Here is a 19,760-nt window from a genome sequence, read left to right as displayed (position 1 = left end):
TTCCAAGCTAGGCTAAGAAGGTTCTAATAAAAATGGTGCTAACTGAAAAATTAGGCTACTCGGGTTCTTAAACAGGTTCGTATTTTCTTTAAAAAAATGTGTTCGTCATTGGTGGGTGTGGCCTACTTTGGGCCTATTTTTGGTCTTGCAAGCATAACATGTTATGAAAATCCATTTAATCCAAGCATGTTTTAACATGCTTGTATAAACTTCGTAAATGGCTTTAAAAAGTCATTTACAAATTTTATACATGTTACTAACTGGTAGAGCTTGTTCCATTAAATTTATGTACTTAGGGTTTGACTGAATTTCTCAAAATATAAAAGAAATTGTTCTGACGTTTGACAACCTGTACGGTAGTCATCTTCAGAGTCAAACTGAGATGTATCACGTCAGTTGATGGTATTATACTCTGGTTTTTAGGTTCTTATACGCGGGTTTTTATTGTATTTGATCAACTCATACGCCGCACTAAGAAAATTCCGTGCGTTACACATCATCAGTTCCATCATCGATCTGGTTGACCTTTTGTGATCTTCCTAAATATCGATAAATAAAAAAAAATGCGCCAAACAAAGGCACAAATATGTGCCCAGCGAAAGGAATCTGACCAACATATCTACTTCAGTTAATTGCACGTGGCAGTGACCAACTCAAAATCTTAAACTACTTTGGTCTTTTAGCACATTTTACTTTTAGCATCTAAATAATTAAATAACCGAGATTGCAAGGTAAATTCCACTGGATGCAAATATTCATTCATTTATTTATTCAGGTGAATCTTCTGGGGAGCCGAAGTACTGTATACCAGTGATTACTGCCCTTTCATTTCTTGTTATTGCCATTCCATTGTTTATCTACCGAAGAACAATCTGCCAATGTATCAGGAGACAGAATGATCCCAACAACGAACGTCAGGCTTTGAATCCTGAAAATATTAGGAACGACTACGCTGCCAACCACATTATTGAAGGCGATGATTTACCAATTCAGCCTCACGATTCGTCCCAGAATCGTAACGCGGCTAATAGTAATAGTAATTTCTCGAGTAGTGCCAGAATTAACAACAATAGAGAACAGAACCACCGATCCCAGGATCCAGACGTCTGAAGGGATATTTCTAAAACGAGGTACGGGGAACGGGGAAGGAGCACGGGAAGGAAAATGATAATTACAAAAAATAGTGGACAAAACAAATAGTGCCCAACGAAGTTACTGATAGGGCTAGGTTTTAAGTCAGGCTTTGTTGCTATTTTTTTTTACTTTGCCGTACCCCGTTTCGCTTTACACGTCTTGGTAGCTTAGTAATCATTGGTTTGCCCCAATTTCTGTACAACGTCATGATCATATAAAGACACGGCTCTCCCGCACAATTATAACTTGGAGACAGGGAAACGACCGCAAGTCGAGTTTTTCGCTAGTCATGACAATGTATATGTTATCTAGAATCTGTAATGGCCTAGCCTGTTCACAGGCCTTCTAAGTTCTCTGAGAAGTCCACCTAACACGCGTGATAAAAATAAAAACAGCGGGAATCCGGGCTTCGCACTCGCCCTCGCCGATTATCGAAAAGAAAAATAAAGCAACGTCTGTGTACAGGCTAGTATTGCCGGGCCCTTATTTGTAACTTTACGTTTTGGAGTTCAGACGATCACACCTGTCATACACATTAGGGAGTTTGCAAAACAATGTCGCCGACCGCAGCAATGACAAAAATAAATGCCAATAGGTTTAATTAGCAAAACCACAACTTTACACGTGCATCATATACTTTTTGGTACAAGTTCTTTGACGTCCCTGCAAGTTCCTGCACGACTACGACGTGAAACGTTCTTGTTCTCTGTTTAGAGTGTTTAGAATTTTTGATAATTTCTTTTTAATCATACACGTTTGTTTGAGGGAAATGTTTGTGTGTACATTTTGTGTAATTCAATTATATACTGACATGAACATACGATTTAAATTTACTTTTTTCTTGTTACCTGACAATTTAACTCTAGTTTGAAAGATTGTCAATACACGCAGTTAGTGTTACTTCTGTTGTCGTTGTGATAGCGTAAATTCCCTATTTACTTTTGAAGCCAGCGCCTGGTTCCGGCGAAGCGGCCAGGACACTGGCCTGTCTCATTTTCACGAAATCACCAGCTTATAACTGGCTAGCCTGTGGTCATGCCCTCTCCCCCCAAAGAAGGAAAGAAGTAAAATAATAATGATAATAATAATAATAATAATAATAATAATAATAATAATAATAATAATAATAATAAATTAAAAAATAATAATAATAATAATAATGCCTGATCTCAGGTTAATAACTGGCACATCTTCCGATCATCTCTGAAGTCATCACAACACTGTGGGAACTACAAGTGTAGGCATTTACTAGAAATATATACATGTTATCTCATGAGAAAGGTAGACATCTTTTGTTATCAAAATTAATTTATAAAATTCCAGCAACGAATGGCTACCAAGAAAGATTTTTTTCAATTACATGGGAGTAGTTCAGTAAATATTTCCGAATATTTAATCTGTGACCGTATACAAAGCCTTTGAATCCACATTATTGCCCGGAAAAACAGCAGCTATGATGTCAGCAATCACGGTGACGGGTTATGAAATTATGAAACAAAAATCAGAAAAAAAAAAGGATGAAAAAGGGCGTCTCGAGTTCTAAATGAAAAAAAGCAGTGCAATCAACAACTCGAAAGCGCGCTGATTTGATACTTTAAGCCCAGAGATTTAGAGTCACAGTTTACGGCAATTTCAAGTTGGGAGAATTCCTCAATAAAGAAAAACAGGTGTAGAAAATAAGCACGTAAAAAAACAGTTTAAAACAATTTTCATGGATAAAAATTCCATGGAATTACTTATTTTTGTGTAGAAGTAATGAACAGTAAAAGACAAGTGAAGGGAAAACTTGCTCACATTATACATATTCACGTTTGCGGTTTGCCGTAAACGTTACTCTAAATTTCTCTATTATTAGGTATTATTATACATTGAACTCACTATCTCTTTTCTGATTGGCCGAAAGCGTACAGTGAATTTTCGAAATCAGCGCCTGGGACGTCATCTAGCTGCAGATTACACAATAATCATGTCAAGGACACTCAAGGTCACGGGTAATCATGTATGACCGCGGTGCATGATTTCTAAGGGTAATCATGTCAAGTTCGCGCGCTTTGCGTTGCTAGCCGTCAGTGAAGAAGCAAAACCATGACTTCCAAGTTTGCTTCATTGACTTCGTCATCGAAAAAATAGTTGAAGACAAGGACTCACAAAACACAAAAAGGTCGACGAAGCTGGAAAAGGAGCTGTTTGCTGATTACGTGAAAAAGAAAAAACTGAGAGAACTTTCAGAAAAGAAAGAGTTGGCACAATCTTTGAAAACATACATTTTATGTCGAAGCGAGAAAGAAAGAATTCGTTCAATGTATAATAAAGCAATTATTAGATTCGGTTTTTGTGATATCCAGAATAATCAAGGTCTCAGCAAGGGTTATCAGCCTCAGCCTACCTCGACCGTGATTTTCTGGATATCACAAAAGCCTCATCCAATAATTTTCTATTATTACGTTTTTTCGAAGTTCGGTCATATTACGAAGTGGCCTCTATAATAGTTGAACACATACTGTAGTATTTCATAACTAAATAAATAAAGACTTGAGAAGAAGAACAAATTTAAGTGTTTATTGTACAAAACTACATCAACAGTAAACAACTTCCTGTTTAAGAACTACACTGTAACGCTATCCTTAGGCATCGCTGTCAACATTAACGCATAATACAAAATATTTTATTGAAAAGGAGAAGAGGGGCGCTTATTTCAAAGCTTGTAAATAGTTCAAAAGACATTGACCTTATTTGAATAAGTTTGCCATATGTAGTCCGCTCGCTAGTTTTCTGCTTCGCAAGTTGTGTATTTAGTGCTAGTTTCGTCTTGCAAAACAATACATTTAAAGTTGTTATCGTTTTGATTATCCAAATTAATACGATTTGGATACGTTGCAGGTGACCCGGTCTCTCGTAGTCAGTGCCACCCACTTAACTTTTCTCCTTATTCTCCACACCCTGTATATAACCCTGAATTTTTGTAAGGCTTTTGCTTTCTATCTTTTACTTTCCGCTGTCACGCTATCCGAGTGTCTTGTACTTCCACCCACATAATACGAGTCTAGCCCCAGTGAACAGTTAGGGCCACGGAAGCATCTGAATTGAAAACAAGGCACCCATTCATATCTTCTTAGAAATTATTTTGCACAGATGTTTTAGGGAGGAGAGGGTATTTGGTTTGAGGTTTTTAATTGGTCTTTGTTTTTCTGGTGTTCCCCGGTTGAATAAGCTAAAAGAAAACACACTTTTCCGGGAAAGTCTTTAATTAGATATTACGCGAACTTAAGTCGATTGTATTGCACTTTATGTTCAACGTCCAACAAAGCAAATTGATGGAGTATTTACACTAACATAGCACTACATCGTTGAAATTGTGCCTATCCAATTATTCATCTTCTCTTGTGGCAGACGACATACATGCTTGCCAGCATTTGTCATAGAAAGCTGCTGTTACAGAGATCTCTTTTTTTGACATAATGTATTGCAGTTCTCTATGATAAACTGGTCAACCTGGATATTCATACTGTTGGGACGACTACTCTTTCATTTTCGATTAAGGAGTGGCCAATCAGAAACGTTGGTTTTGCCCGCTTTTGAACCGCTGACCAAGGAAGTCGATTATAACAAAAAGAGACAAAACCCGACAAAACAGCTTCGACGGCGACGCGCACAAAAACGAAAGATCCTTTTCGAGAAAGGAACAAAGCTTAATGCCGACCAGTTGTCAAACTATTTGAGGTAGGGAAAACTAACATCACTTAAACTTACCTTAATTCAATTTATACCGTTAAATTATCACAATCGATCCTGCATTCGAGCAGCCGAAGCTTCCCTGGCTTTTACCGAGCAAACATGGAAAGACGGGAACAAGTCATGTCTCTATTTTTTTTTTTTTATGATAAAAGCCTTCAACTCACACCGGTGAATCTAATTATTTTGATGGCATCATCATTTCGGTTCAGAACTCTTGCAGAAAGCGGAAGTAGCGCTACATTTGTTGATTAAAATACACATTGCAAGAGTCTGCAAATCTCGAGCCACTCAATATTTGCCTAGCAAGAATTCTTAGAAACCATTTAAATTGTTGGTTTTGTAGTACCGTATTTATATTCGTTTTTTGGAGTAAGTCGTTTAACTTTAATCCATCACAGACGCTTTCTGTAAAAGACGAACAATTTATGTTCAAGGGGTGCATAAAATTAGTCTATTGTAAGGGGTTTTCCCCAGCTCCTACTCAACATTTGTCTCCCCTCTGTATCGCTCTGTGACGACTTGTAACGCCTCGTAATTTCATTATTTTGATGGTATCATCTTCTCGGCTCAAAACTCTTGCAGTTTTTAAGCGAAAGCGGAAGTAGTGCTACATTGTTGACAAAATACAAATTGCAAGAGTCTGCAAATGTCAAGCCACTCGATATTTGCCCAGCAAGCTAGAGTACTTAGAAACCATTTAAATTGTTGGTTTTGCAGTAAAGTATTTATAGATATAGTGGTTTTTGAAGTAAGTAGTTTAACTTCAATCCATCACAGACGTTTCTGTACCGGAGGAACAATTTATTGCTCAAGGGTGCATAAATTAGTTTAAGGGGTTTTCCCCGGCTCCTACTGAAAGTTTATCTCCCCTCTTGCTCTGTGACGACTTGTAACGCCTCGAGATCATGAAATCAAAGAACGGTGAATCTGACTCATTCTTGTGGTGGTTATTACAGAACAAATGTTATTTACTTAAATTTTTTTTGGGTCTGGGTGCCTCTAAAATGTAGATAGTTTAAAAAAGCAATATAATCGTTGTTATGATATCTAGAACTTTCTGGAATTCATCTACATTTGCTTTTTGGATAGGAACATTCTAGAATGTCAGTTTGCTAATCTCTATTATTATCCCAAACGTTATGTAAGTCTCTATAAATAGACTGATTATGTATTTGTTTGGAACATTCTAGAAATCCCCTCTTAAAGACTAGTTTTTTCTGTCTGTTAGTATGTCATTAGCTCTATGAGTGTAACCTACTTCTGAAGAGATTAAAGTTTGTGTTCTACGAGACCTAGTCGGCTCAACGTTCCTCATTGACTGACAAAACTATCGTGTTTCTTACGCAGTCATTTTTTAAAATAAATATTATTCCATTGGAGAGGTAATACTGTCAGACAAACATGACCCAGAATCTGACAAAGTGCTAATTATGAGTCACATAACAAAGGAATCGGAGTGTGCGACATCATAAATTCCGGGAAGCGGGATTATTTGAAGGTTCAACGTTGGTGAACGTATCTTTAATATAAGCTAATATATGATATTGTAAATGCTGGAAAAAGCGAAAAAGAAAGGAGAAAAGCTATGAGACGTTTATTTAGCCAGGGTATTTTTAATATTAATTATAAAACCTTTGATACAGTAAATCATCAATAACAAGAATAAGAAGTAAAAAAATATAAATCATCCTTGTAAATTTAATACATAACCTTCTGCTTCCTGATCCATAAGCCAGTAAGATCTAAACCTATTCTTTTTGGACTTCAAAAAAGGCAAAAAGAATAGGTTTAGATGTTACTGGCTTATATGGTTCAGGAAGCAGCAGGTTATTATTTAAATGGTTTTGCTCCAGAGTCACATTCCATCTCGGCCAGTGTACTTCAAAGGGAGCGATACTAGGAACTTTGCTATTCATTATTGTTATTTATGATTTACAAGCCAGGATGATTTATATTTTTTACTTGTTATTCTACGAGATTAAATACAGGAAATGCATCTTAGACACCTTCTGGAAATGATCTTGACAGTTTAAAATGTTAAATTAAGTATCAATTAACTACTAATTAACTACTAATTTAGAGAACCTCAATAAGAAGCGATATCTGAAGCCAACACTATCATCTTAATTTTTTGACACACGATAGTAAAAGCTTCGAACAATAAGAATACTTTAAGATGGCAGCATATTTTATGTAATATTGCATAGCAAGATATGACAAAGAGTGTCATCATGTGGATGTTTATGTGGTTATTATCATGTATAGTATAACCATTTCTGTTATAGTTGCAAGACATCCAGGTAATTAATAGTTCTAAATCTTGTTGTAGCAGTTGCGCACACGATGAGGGTTGTTTTAAGATTGATGAGCTGTCTTTTGGCATTGACCTCGCTTCGTAAGTTGAAAGGAGCCAATGCTGGTAACAGGACAAGACCAAACGCACACGTTATCCCGCCAGCTGACAAAGACTGTGTTGCTTACGACCTCGACGGAAAAATCTATAACCTAGCAGCTCTCGAAAGAAAGGACGGAAAGCCGAGGTATTAATTCAGGCATTGTATACTGATGAGAATAGAAGATCCAATGTGCAAAGTTGGGCCAACTGCAATCCACAAAGATTAGCATGATATTACTGTTTATTAAACACTGATACTAGAACATTCAAACTGTCAGGAAGTGTCTACGATTACGGATTGAAAACAGGGAAGTGGACCAAAATAAAAATAGAAAGAGCACATTGTGCTGTTTTAGAAAATTACACATAATTCACATGACAGCACTTAGCCTTTAAGACGTATAAAAAGTCGAAAGTTTCAATGCTTCAGTAAATAATTCACGGGACCTCGAGATTAGAGGTACTATAACATTAAACACCAAGGTCAAGAATGTGCATAAATAAAACTTTACATTTTGCAGCTTAAAGTAAAAATTATACTAGGAAACGGAAATGTGAAAAATGAGTGGAAGATGTTCTCTTCGCATTTAAGTTAGTTGCGCCCCTACCATTTTGATCTACGGTATTTCGCTACACCAACATGCATCACTTGCATTTGTCCAACAGGTTCTGGGTGGTTTCAGGTGATTGGAACTATACTTATAATCCCTGTAGACCATTCTCTCAAGGGACGAAACAAACAAGTGACTGTTTCGGAGATGTGGCTGTAAGTTGTTTAACTTACTATAGTAACAGAAAACTTTGTCTTGAAAACATTGCCCAGGTCTCGTGGTTCCACTTAAATTTTGACCATGTTGACGTTATTTGTAATGGTCGATAAGAGTATAGAGCATGGTCCATTTTACTCTTTAAAAAAGGGTTAGCGCTTAAAATTCTAGCTTTTCGATTCTTTGACAGTGATAAATTGACTTAATTGACTCATGTGATAAAACTAAAATTTTTGAGAAAGGTTCAATGTACGGAGGAACGTTCACCATACTAATACATCATACCAATACAGGCAAATCTAAAAGATAGTTTTCTTTTTTCCTAATCAGGTTTGCATGGGTACTGTAAACAAAGCACGGTATCAGCTGATTGGTACGCAAAGCTCATTTCATTATGGTTTCAATAAAGAGACGAACACACCACAGCTTGTCTATACCAATAAAGAGTAAGTTGTTGTGCTTCTTTCTTTTTATTAGATTAAACCCAGGCCTACTTCTGATTTGTTAGGCTCAGTAATCCTCGGCCACAAACTTTGTTTCAAGTATTCCTTTTGACACTCCATTAAATGCGAAGCCGTTTGTCTCAATAATCATTTTAGATCAACTCGCACAAGTTGAGTGTAACTACGTCTTATACATGGTGATAAATATGATATATGCGTTATTTACAAAGTGTGAGGTCAAGATGGCTGGATATTGGCCAAGTTCCTTTTTGGCGTATTTTTTAGCCTGCATGAAAGGCGCTTTATGAACCAAGCGAAGCCAAGGGGCATTTCGCGCGAGGGCTTCTCGCGCCATGTTCGCCTTTTTGGTCCAAGAAAAAGTCAAGGATAAACGGCTGAGGAATGAAAACGAACGAGACTATCCTACAATCTTACCGAACAAGCTCAATAAACTGGACCATAGGAAATACGCTTTTCCTGCATGGCCAAAGGGAGCAGTTATAGGAATGGGCAAGATTTGCCGATCTTGGGCACTCGAACATTCAATCAGAACACGGGATTAGCCTCATCGCCTGTTCGCGAAACAGGACATTAATTTTTATGTTACCTAATATGTCTGTGTATTTAAAGGTCTTTTGCGAAACGACAAGTTATAGTCGACCTCAAGTGCGATCCATCAAAGAAAACACCCGAGGAAGCACTTTTCGAGTATATCAGTGATACTAAAGACATTTGGGTAAGTGAAACTGGTACATAGCTATTAAATGAAATGTAAGTAAAAACTACACACTACTTTTCTACACTGACTATGGCCGTTTTCTAGCGATTGCATAAAGGACTTTTTAAAGTGTTTTTGAACATGACTGAACGGCCACTGAACGGCCACTTTGTTTCCCCGTCCACACCTACCCCTTTTTGGTTGAATTTTTTGCCCTCTGTTCACCTTTCGTCCTGTGAAATGAACGTTAATGGAAGCCTCTCTTTACAAAACTGACTCAGGAAAGTAGATCAGTTTTGGATTTTACTTGTGTGGAGGGATGAATGGAGTGTATTAAAGAAAAGACTACACCGGACTATCTCACGCACAAGACACAACTAAAATTTAACATGGGGAACAGACCCGTTCTTATTGTAGTCAGTGTTACGTAGCGTTATTCTTAGCCTTTTTAAATCCCTCGAATTAAGCGGCTTGCTTTGTGCAATTATCAAAGCTGATTATACCTCATTACGAATTCAATAGAGAGGGAATTTTGTCTCTATAAAATCAGTCTCAGGCCTGCAAGGTTGCGAACTTGCTTTACTTTTAAAGACTTGTAGTCTACGAAGTTTCCTATTGGGTTCACTTTCAGTTTTGAAGATTGGAAACGTTAAATGAACAAACAAGTAAACAATCGACAGGTTCGGGCCGGTAAGGCAAGGATGTATTGAAGACATGTCATTGAAACTCATTCTCGAGGATTGCAATTGAAATTGGAAATACCAAACGTTCTGATTAGATTAATCTTCGATACTCAAACACAGATCAGCGTCCGCGGTGCCATAAGCGTCCTGTTAGCGCTCAAGTCTATTTTTGTCTTTATTTATTTGTAGAGATTTTTAGTGACTAGTATTTGTTCATGTCCTGATGGTTGTCCAAACGATCCAGACGACCCGTCATCCCAAACAGGTACTTTAAATCTACACTGAAACCTACGTAAGCCACACGATACTCAGTACAATAGCAATCACATCATGCAGTAGACATTGAAGGCCTAGGCCAATCGCCAAAGTTTTCATGAGACGAACCAAACTTAGTGAGTTTAGAGTCCCCAGCGCAAACGTCGATCATCGTATGCGACGAACTAAACTTCTGCGTCAATAACTTGTATGATAAGGCATATTTAGCCTCGTCCGGAAAAATTTTTAATTTTTAACTGATTTATTACTGATTCAGTTGATTGGTTCGACCCTTCTTAAGTTCGACGTCTGACTCAACAGACGATCTTAACTTAATTTTGGTTGACTCAAATGAGAGTTTGGTTCGTCTCATTAAAAGTACGACCCTTGGCCTAGGACTAACTTAGGTTGTTTGTTCTCCCATTTGACGTGTCGTTGTTACTCAAGGGAACTGTGGTTTCAAAGTTCGTCACATAAACGTGTATACAACTGTATCCTTGTGTCATCCATCAAAAGAAATTTAAATTAATTCCCCTGAGAATGTAAAATTACCTACGTGGAGCAGCAAGGAAACGACGGTTGAAGAAAAAAGCCTTTGGAGCTGATCTTAAGACTACAATTTTTCCTTATTTTCAGGTGGTGGTGTAAACAGGGTGGACTACATCATACCATTAGGTGCTTTATCAGGTATTATTGTTGTTGTTCCAGCGCTTTACTACCGCAAGCGCATCTGGCGGTGTATTAGGAGAAGGCCAGCTGAAGAAGACGACGACGAAAGGCGACCTGTTATTCATGGAAATGATGCAGAGGACTATGGAGCTCGGCCCGAAGGTCTGCAGAATGCACATTGCCCGTTTTCAGCTGGACTTAGTTCGGGTAGTAATAACCCAAGAGATAACTTAAATAATGAACTTAGCAGAGCAAGACACGGAAATATAGAGAGGTGCTAGGTGCCTTGGCTTGACAAGTGATGCCTCTTTTCTGTGTGGGAATACGAACTCATTAGAGAGGGAATCTTGTTTCTATAAATCAGTCTCAGGCCTGCAAGATTGCGAACTTGCTTTACTTTTAAAGACTTGTAGTCTACGTTTCCTATTGGGGGCGGGAAATAAAAAAACCCTTATTTGCAAGACTAACTTGTTCTGTTAGCTTAGCATGCACGAGATGCAGTTTTATTGCGGCGAGACTATTAAGTTTATTTTTAAGAGCCAGATTAGACGAATTCACCTTAGAGGCGCTAATAAAATAGCCTCAGCCTGAGATAACGTTATTACGATAACAATATCATACACACAAATAATACTTTTACGTATGTACATATAAAGACATGTCGTTGTTTTACAATGTTAACTTCCTCGGTTTTTTTATACTGGCAGTTAACAGACAGCCTCTTTTGAACAAACCGACTTCCAGTGATATTCATCGTATGAAATTCCGGTTGCTTGACAACATTGATAAAACTTCCAACCTTTATAGCCGAGGAATCAATGATGTACATGGGTGTATCAGCCCAAAAGATTAAAATGTAAGATTAACAAACGTTTGCGTCTTTGCAGAAAAATTAGAGGTATTGTGTAGCTTAGTGACTGGAATGATGTTCTAAGTTTAATTTCATCTTTTTACAGTGCGACCACTGCAACCGGGGCCACGTAAACAAATTTGACCAATCGGATAACAGGAACATAACAATACATTCCAAGCAAGTTGGTTGTGGGTCAATCAACAGCTCATAAAAAAAAATAATTAAAAAAAAAAAAAAACAGCAAGTTAATTACTCGGAGCACAAAATTTAATTGTTGATAGCAAACGTCTTTCAAGAAAGTAGAAATTTCACCAGACTATGTATTTCTATTCGAAACGTTACATATAACACCCAGTAAACATATTTGTTTGACAAAAGCTGATATTTTGTGGTCCCGGTTATGGTAGTCGGACTGTAATTATAATTCTAATTATTAAACCTGGTACTTGTTATTCAAATGTTGGGTAGCACTCTTTGGAGATAAATCGCTATTTTTATTCTCCTGTAAGCGACCACTTAAGGTATGGTTTAATGATCTCTAATGAATGCGAGTGAAAACATGAAACTACACAGTCATATCGTAACTGCATGAAATTGCATACTACGAAATCTCTTTCAAAATGTAGATGTGTTCATACCCTTTCTAGTGAGGGCCTGCTTTTGCTGGATCCCTGAAGCGACCACTAAGTCTTCCCTTTTAGGGCGATCGCTAACGGGAGGTTTAACTGCATGTAGTTGCTATGACACGTAATAACTGTATAGTGGTTTCTCCGCTAGAAAGCGCTATCCATCTACTGATAGAGCAACTGAGGTCTGATTTTACCCTCGGATTACGCTTTGTAAATAGCTAACTGACCATCCTACAAACAAGTTTTCAACTTTAATCAAAGTTTTGGTAAATCTATCAATTGTAGCTATTGTAAATCTAAGGAACATTTTCATTTAATGAAGAAGTGATTGGTAAGATAAATTTCGTCATCTACTTCTTAATGGCTTTTAAAAAACTTTCCATCATGTAGTTAATACAGTGATGGACATTTTTACTTTGTTTCGTAGTGTTACGTAAATACTTAGTACTAAGGATTTGATTTCAGCTTTTTATAAACAATTTTAGTTTCTTAGGTTGATATACTTTTTGGCTTATAGCTGCAATGTCAGCGAGAACGTTTTATCAAGATTTCTCGCTTTATGCATATAGTAATTTGGCTATTCCCCTCTGCCGATAAATGGGTTGATTGAGATTCTCACATCGACCTCTTGATATTAGTGAAGCGTAGCATAAACACTTCCACCCGGAGGTAAACTGGGGTTAGATAGGCGTGCTTGGTTTAACCCTGTCTCTTCTGGCAGTAGCCAATATGAAAATTTGCCGCGAAAAATCTGAAGTTTAATTGTCTAAAATACAGAAAAACGAATAGTACCATGCAAATGTACTGATAGAGAGATTTTATTAATATCATAGACTCTTAAATTTTTTTGCCACCATATCGGCTCCAGGTGTGATTAAGGTGAAAGGACTGCTACAAAAATAAGGGCTGTTCTAAAAGTTTACCTATTATTTCTACCCTTTTGTGGTACATTCAATAATTCAAGTGTATATTAGAGTTTTAGTGTACAATAGTTCTTATCCCAAGAAACCATGACCAAATAAACCTTGCCGTTCTGGAATAGCCTCGTTTGTTTCTTGGACCCAATGAGAATGGCTAGCGGGTACAGAATAGAGTACCGATAGAAAGGGCGAGGCCAGATAGAGCACAGGATTGGCTTTCTCCTCCCCCCTCCTCCCCCCTCCTATTTATACCTGCCACCGGCGCAGGTTATGCCAGATTTCAAGGAGTGATTGCTTGTTAAAAATCAGACTGTTTCATATTCACGGTCTCCGCTTAGTTTTTTTCTCCTTATTTGTTAAATTTATGAACGTATGTAGTGGAAGTGAAGAATGTTAAGTGAATGGAGCTGAGTCTCCTCGTAGGTTACCAGACTTGCTACAAGTCGACCTCTCATCTTTTCTTAAAAGCAGCGAAGCGAGTAGGTAAAAAAACAAATGATTCAAAGAGTTACAGATTCCGGCACCATACTAAAAATTAAGTGGATCTGACAATGCATGCGCAGTTGGTGTGTCCAGTGTAAGGAACAATACTTTGGCCATGGGTTGGCTTTGCTAAATCGTTGGACTCGCAGACGCCGACTGATTGACAGAACCGTTCTTTAGATTGACAGATTTTTTTTTTGGCTAAGCCTTGATAAGAGATTAGACAGTCAAGTGCAATTATTTTCTCGGAACATCTCACCGTTGAGCAGTGCGTTTCTTTAATTCATCTTTTTCACTAGAATGAATGTGTCAGGTTTATTGTCCTATTTTCCTGAAAAAAGGTAAACCAATTTTTCAGGACTATAAAGTGCATCTTGACCATCACCGGTTAACCCTAAAATCAACCGTATTCCGTACCCCAAATTATTATTTTTGTTGCGAAAGACCTGATTAAATTTCCATCTTTTGTCATTATGAGGAAATCATCTCTCTTGGTCTTAGGACCGTATTTTTTAGGCCAGCAGCAGACACTTGCGTGTACATTAGTATCGGGGCGGTGAAATACATTACATTTTTATTTGAAAAAATTATCCCCAAAACGGTAAAGCATAGTTACATCGGTAATTACTTCGTCAGTTTCCAGCCATCCTTCATTTAACTTTCTTTTCTCTTGCCTTGTCTTTTTCACAGTCTGTTTTGTTTTTGTCTTTACTCATGTTCGACATTTTTTCAGGTTACGCCCCTACAGCAATTGGGGTTTTGTTTGACCTCGCTTGTGCAGTTGACTAAGAAAATTATACTGGAACGTAAACGACAATACCTGGCCACAGTTGAGTAAGCTAGGTAATGTTACACATAAAAAAAGACCGTACTCGAGTCATGTATTCTTCTCTTTGTTCACTAGTCACTTTTACGTCAAAAAATGTGGGCATACACGGGAAAACATCTTCTGGATGGGAGCCAGTATTCACGATAAAGGGACCGCGCATGAGCGGTCCTATACCTTGATGTATATTTTATCCGGAGAATTAGAATGATACCTTTTTTCTCATTCCAAACGAAATGTGACATTTGTCGAATCCCTCTCTCCCAAAGCCTCTCACGCGGTTTACTTTGGCGATAACTACTTTGGTACAGGCTCCGGTTATTCAAAGGCTGATGGATAGCGCTATTCACCGGATAAATCACTATCCGGTGGATAAGTGTTTGCGAAACCAATCTCGTTGTTCACTGGATAGAGAGTTATTTGGTGGATAGCGTTATCCGCTTTCCAACCACTAGACGCAGCTCTTTCCAGTTTGGGAGCTGTCTGAAAGTTAGTAATATCAATACGACCGCTTCTAGTCGCACTACAGGGCTTTACAAGCCCGACTTACTTGCCCACCCCTTGAAGTTAAAAGCATCGACCTGGTCTTGCGTGACGAGAAACATAAATTGACAGTATTGTCACGTGATGCCCTAGTCTTTCCGAGAAACCGAACCGTACGAGTTATTAAATGTAGTCGATTGTTCCAAGACCTTCCGAATTGGCAGCAAGACATTCATGACCGATTCGCAAAGCTTCCTTGTAGAATGTATAAACAAGAGGGACACAAATACTAAAAGGAGAGATAAAAGGAAAGTTAAGTTTTAGAAAGGTAAGAAAGAGGAAAGGAACTTTTTGTTCCATGTGATATGTCTTGCCGTATGTATTCCTGTCACATATGGCAATGATAATTACGTATTACTAAGCTGTTTTATCCAATTGTTGTTGGTATTCAATACTCCTGAGACGCACTAAGGGTCAACCAAACATTTTTCATCGTTTGAAGTAAAATGCATCACGATCTTAGACTAAGAAGGCAATGTTACTTTAAAAATAGGCATTAAGTATGATATGGAGGTCACTACACTGGTTTTCCGCTCACTGGGGTCGTGTTACAGTCTTGTCTGGATATTTAGTGTTACATTTACTATATTTAGTGATGTGTAATTTCGATTCTTCACGGGATCACGGGACAGTAAGCTTGTAGCGGAGCTCCGTAAGCAAACCCCTACAATATAACATCATCAAATATTCACTTGACCGCTGGTCACTGACTGACCGTCCGTCCACTATATTTGAACCAACTTGTACTGTCACGCCTAACCAAACGACAAAATTAGGACACGCTGTCGTCCTTTTATAAGTAGTGGCATATGTCAATCACATCAAAGTGTAGCTGTCGAAATTGTTAAGGAACACTTGTGGAAGGCAGGAGACCGGCCGTAGGCTGTCTGGAGGATGGCACAGTTAACGAGATTACACCCAGTAGGAAGAGTTTTGTAAAACTGACGAATAAATGATAAAACATGGCTTTGAACATTTGGCAATTTCGAACGAGTAACTTAAGTTTCTATTCCATGATAAGCAATTGGCTATATCTTACTGTTTCAGTCAAGTAGAGCTTGATTTGACTGTCAAGTAATGTAAACTAACTATGAGAGTTATCTCTTTTTAGCGTTTGCAACAGTATGCAAAGGATGTGTTGGGTTAGAAGATTTGAATGCGCAGCTGTCTTGTTTACCTTTCTTCTATTTCAAGGAGCTGTCGGAAACGAGATGTCCGAGCCAGACCAGGGCGAATCATTTATATGCTCCTGCATCATAGACGACAAAATTTATAACCTTGCCCCACTAAAAAGCCGGGATGGATCACCAAGGTTCGTAAAGCAGCTCTTGTACATGAAAAGCCGTTCCTTGTGGTCTTGGTTTTCTGACTATAATTTAAGGGTGCGTAAAGTTTGACGCAGTTCAATTGTTGCTACACCCTTTCCCCTAGGCTTACCCTTGACATTACTGCGACCTTAGCGGCGCAGTTTGAGACGTGCATTATAATTATTTGTATCTGTGTTTAATGACGAACAACAGTTGAATTATGAGTCCGATAATTGTCGCGACGTGTTAGTCTAAAAATGGGCAGAGAAAGATTTATTAAGGTCAAGGCGTTTGTTAATCTAAAACGACAAGCAGAGAACCTAGCAAGTCTAATAGTTCATGCCGTCTTTACACGAGACGCAGAAAACATTACACCATAACTTTAACCCTTACTCTCAGTGCTAACGCTTGATTCAGGTGAGTCGTGTGTACGTGGTCCCATTAACACTATTTGTCTTAAAGTTCCTAGAGAAAAAGAGAAATGATGTTTCAGTAAGGTCCAATTTACCTTTACTAAGGACTTTTTGTTATTCCAGCAGGTTTAATGCTTCAGGATCAGATAAATATATGTATAGCTACAATCCATGTCAAACATTTGGGCTTGGACCGCCTAGTAACAACAGCTGTTATTTTAGAGACGTAGCTGTAAGTTGTTTTGATTACTTTAATTTTCGATGATGCGACCCGAGTAAAAATCATAAAACACTTTTAGTCGTTGGTAAGGAGGAAGGATGAGCACATTTGGTTAGTGCGCGGCCTTCTGTGCGGGTGATGCCGAGTTTGATCATAGGCGTGACCACAAATCCTTTTTTCGACTCTTCTTTCTGTTTACATGGAGGCCGTGGACCCCAGGTAGGTGGCGTAACCCGGATTTCCATATAATCTCTCATTTTAGTTTGATCCCGTTTACATGATAGGTGGGGTGACCCGCCGCTGGTTACCTCACCTACCTGGGACCCCCTATATAAATGTAAGCAGGCTCTTAGTCAGATGACTATTTCGAGCTACCGACGAAAAATGAAGACTCGTTACCTTTGTTTTACTTTGCATATTTTTAGGACAATGAGGAGCAATTCATTCAAATCTTGCGTGAGAATACTCAACTTCTGACTAAGGTTTTCCACGTCGTCTTTTCAGATTTGTCGTTGGAACAGAAGGGCATCAAAATACCAAAATATTGGAAAGCAGTCCACGGCAAGTTGTGGTTTCAATACGGATACCAGGTCACCACAGCTGTTATACCAAAACTCAAAGTATGTCTAAAGACATGGGTGCATATGAGGCCCAAATCTATGTTTTCAACGTATCGGTGCGGGAAAATAGAAGAAAGCAAGTGGGAAATGTTTTGGAATTTAACAATGACTGTCCATACTTGATACAGGGTATCAGAACATGTACTGACTGGGTTAACCGTTGCTATAGCGACCCTACTACGTGTTACACGTAACAGTCGCGAAATCTTGAACATTACAATTTATGTTGGCCTTTGAAAATTAACTGCTAATTGAAATCTTTGCTTTCCAGGTTGTACCCCTCTTTAACAGCCACAATTAACTTCAAGTGCGATCCGTCTCTCAAAAGAATAAAAGATGCTAAGTTCGAAATAATCCATGATAACTGGCCCATGGCCATGGTAAGTCGTATATCAGTTCAAAACATCTGAGGAAAAAATGCTTCTATTTTTGGTATGGACAGCCTCTTTATACAGAAAGATTCCCTAGGAAGTTCACGAACTTAGAACCAAAAAAAAGGCTTGTTATGAAATGGATTTCTTTTAATTGCCTTTGTACAATTGAAGTTACCAGACAGTACTTTTGCCCCTTCGTTTGCATGTTGTTATTTTTTTTCCAAAGTGCCAAAAACAAAAGATTTTCAGCAAAAAAGTCATCTATAAAGTTACTAGATGAAAGAACGAGCACCAATGCTCGCTTTAAAAAAAATGGATAGAGGTAATTTGGAAATGGCCCAAATCTTTCCTTTCTGTGTTAAAATCCGAGAGCATTTCCAGTGGATGCAACGTTACAACATTCTTTACAAAAATCAGCGGATAAAGTACCCTACTAACTATTAAATTAATTAAGCCAGTTTACCACATTAATCAGTCTGAAAAATGTAATATTTTTCTCTTGTTAAGATCTCTTTTATCTAAGAAACATAGTCACTGGTCATGTGGCTGAAATCACTGTATTGATTGTGTGGTTTACTCTCTAGACATTTTAAGTGACCCACAAGTGCGCATGCCCTAATGGCTGTCAACCATGTAAGTTGTTGATGATATCCGACACGAATACGTTATATCATGTTGTATTTTTTAAAATAACGCCTTAAGAGTGTCATATTTTTAACTTGTGATCTTCAAAGCACTTCAGACATATTTCGCTTTTAGTTTTCTTTCCCTACTGACAAATAGGCATTTCCCCCCCACTTTTTCAGCTCGCCTAACTGATGAGCAAATCTACATAATATTTGGTGCTCTGTCTGTTGTTGCCATTGCTGGACCCTTGATTGTCTACTTTTGTACCAAAAGGTACGATCGTCACCAGCGGCAGCCTCTCCACCGTGAGCAGAACGAAGCTGATAACGATGGAAGGCGTCATGGAAGAAACGACGATTTTGATGACTATAGAGATAACGTAGTCCCCGATCACCTTGAGCACCAGGACGAAGAAGACGACGAAGTTAACTTTCACAACAAATTCTGTGCCACTTCTAACGAGGGAGCGGCAATGGCGAATGATAATAATTTAAATTCTTTTATAAGAAGTCAGAGATCATACAGCAACATCTCCAGGGCTAACAAGGATGATTTTAACATCAGGAGCAAGAAACATTACTGCAAGCAATAACGTCTTGACGTTAGTTGAGGTATTATGACGTCAAGCTGTAAATGGTCAAATGCTTTTCTCCTTCTCTCGTAAAGTAGCATTTTTTTAAACCCCGCGAAGAGTTTTGGATTGTTTTGACTTGGAAAATTATGAGGACGAGCGAACAATAGAATCGTTTGAACACGACAAAATATATAAAAATACATAGTAGAGTGGAAGCTTCAGTATCACTTTAATACATACAAACAAAGAGAATACGTAAAGCACCTTTCACAATGGGTCAGATACGTATTACAACAATGAGGACTATGAATGGGTAAACACGTAAAGTCAGGAATAAAAGGGAGCGTACAGTGAAGTTCTCTTAATTCAAGAAGTGTAATAAAAGTGCAATTTTTATTTTGAATATCAGAATTCATTATAAATGAAACGATGACTGAATTGCAGTCTCGTTGTAGAGACGGGGGTGTATGATAACTCCAGTGACGCATGGAGGCTTTAAAGAAGAAGAGAAGCCTTCAGTGAGAAAGTTAATTAACTGTAGTGTCGGAAAATAACTCTTGGTCATCTATGTC

The 19,760-nt window shown here is 38.1% G+C and overlaps 2 protein-coding genes across 11 annotated transcripts; both read left to right on the top strand.

Moving 5' to 3' along the window:
• The first annotated feature begins 7,185 nt into the window (after positions 1-7,185).
• LOC140949263 (uncharacterized) lies at positions 7,186-13,320 on the top strand. 2 transcript variants are annotated; one of them, XM_073398499.1, is made up of 6 exons: positions 7,186-7,409; positions 7,931-8,030; positions 8,362-8,477; positions 9,105-9,210; positions 10,065-10,140; positions 10,839-13,320. In XM_073398499.1, the coding sequence occupies exons 1-6, from the start codon at positions 7,213-7,215 to the stop codon at positions 11,078-11,080; spliced, it is 837 nt and encodes a 278-aa protein (XP_073254600.1). In that variant the 5' UTR covers positions 7,186-7,212; the 3' UTR covers positions 11,081-13,320. The 2 variants fall into 2 exon arrangements, with proteins under 2 accessions (XP_073254600.1, XP_073254591.1); XM_073398490.1 differs by having other exon boundaries at positions 10,767-13,320.
• Positions 13,321-15,165: 1,845 nt separating this feature from the next.
• LOC140949296 (uncharacterized) lies at positions 15,166-19,588 on the top strand. 9 transcript variants are annotated; one of them, XR_012167111.1, is made up of 7 exons: positions 15,166-15,321; positions 16,165-16,365; positions 16,897-17,005; positions 17,498-17,554; positions 17,885-17,993; positions 18,572-18,620; positions 18,794-19,588. XR_012167111.1 is itself a non-coding variant. In XM_073398534.1 (7 exons), the coding sequence occupies exons 2-6, from the start codon at positions 16,265-16,267 to the stop codon at positions 18,578-18,580; spliced, it is 444 nt and encodes a 147-aa protein (XP_073254635.1). In that variant the 5' UTR covers positions 15,166-15,321; positions 16,248-16,264; the 3' UTR covers positions 18,581-18,620; positions 18,794-19,588. The 9 variants fall into 9 exon arrangements, 6 of the variants coding, with proteins under 6 accessions (XP_073254635.1, XP_073254633.1, XP_073254632.1 ...); XM_073398534.1 differs by having other exon boundaries at positions 16,248-16,365; positions 17,498-17,613; XM_073398532.1 differs by having other exon boundaries at positions 16,900-17,005; positions 17,498-17,613.
• Positions 19,589-19,760: the final 172 nt, after the last annotated feature.

The sequence above is a fragment of the Porites lutea genome, chromosome 1 (assembly GCF_958299795.1).
Source record: "Porites lutea chromosome 1, jaPorLute2.1, whole genome shotgun sequence".
NCBI lineage: Eukaryota > Metazoa > Cnidaria > Anthozoa > Scleractinia > Poritidae > Porites > Porites lutea.
Note: the sequence above shows the minus strand (reverse complement) of the source record. Positions and strands in the feature narration are given on the sequence as shown.

What these genes read in the sequence shown, in the direction of transcription:
- LOC140949263 (XM_073398490.1), top strand. Translation starts at nt 7,213, where the DNA reads ATGAGGGTTGTTTTAAGATTGATGAGCTGTCTTTTGGCATTGACCTCG. An exon ending in CTTGTCTATACCAATAAAGA is followed by an intron (nt 8,478 to 9,104) that starts GTAAGTTGTTGT and finishes GTGTATTTAAAG; the next exon opens with GTCTTTTGCGAAACGACAAG. An exon ending in GTGATACTAAAGACATTTGG is followed by an intron (nt 9,211 to 10,064) that starts GTAAGTGAAACT and finishes ATTTATTTGTAG; the next exon opens with AGATTTTTAGTGACTAGTAT.
- LOC140949296 (XM_073398531.1), top strand. Translation starts at nt 16,178, where the DNA reads ATGCAAAGGATGTGTTGGGTTAGAAGATTTGAATGCGCAGCTGTCTTG. An exon ending in AGCCGGGATGGATCACCAAG is followed by an intron (nt 16,366 to 16,896) that starts GTTCGTAAAGCA and finishes TTGTTATTCCAG; the next exon opens with CAGGTTTAATGCTTCAGGAT. An exon ending in CTGTTATACCAAAACTCAAA is followed by an intron (nt 17,614 to 17,884) that starts GTATGTCTAAAG and finishes TTTGCTTTCCAG; the next exon opens with GTTGTACCCCTCTTTAACAG.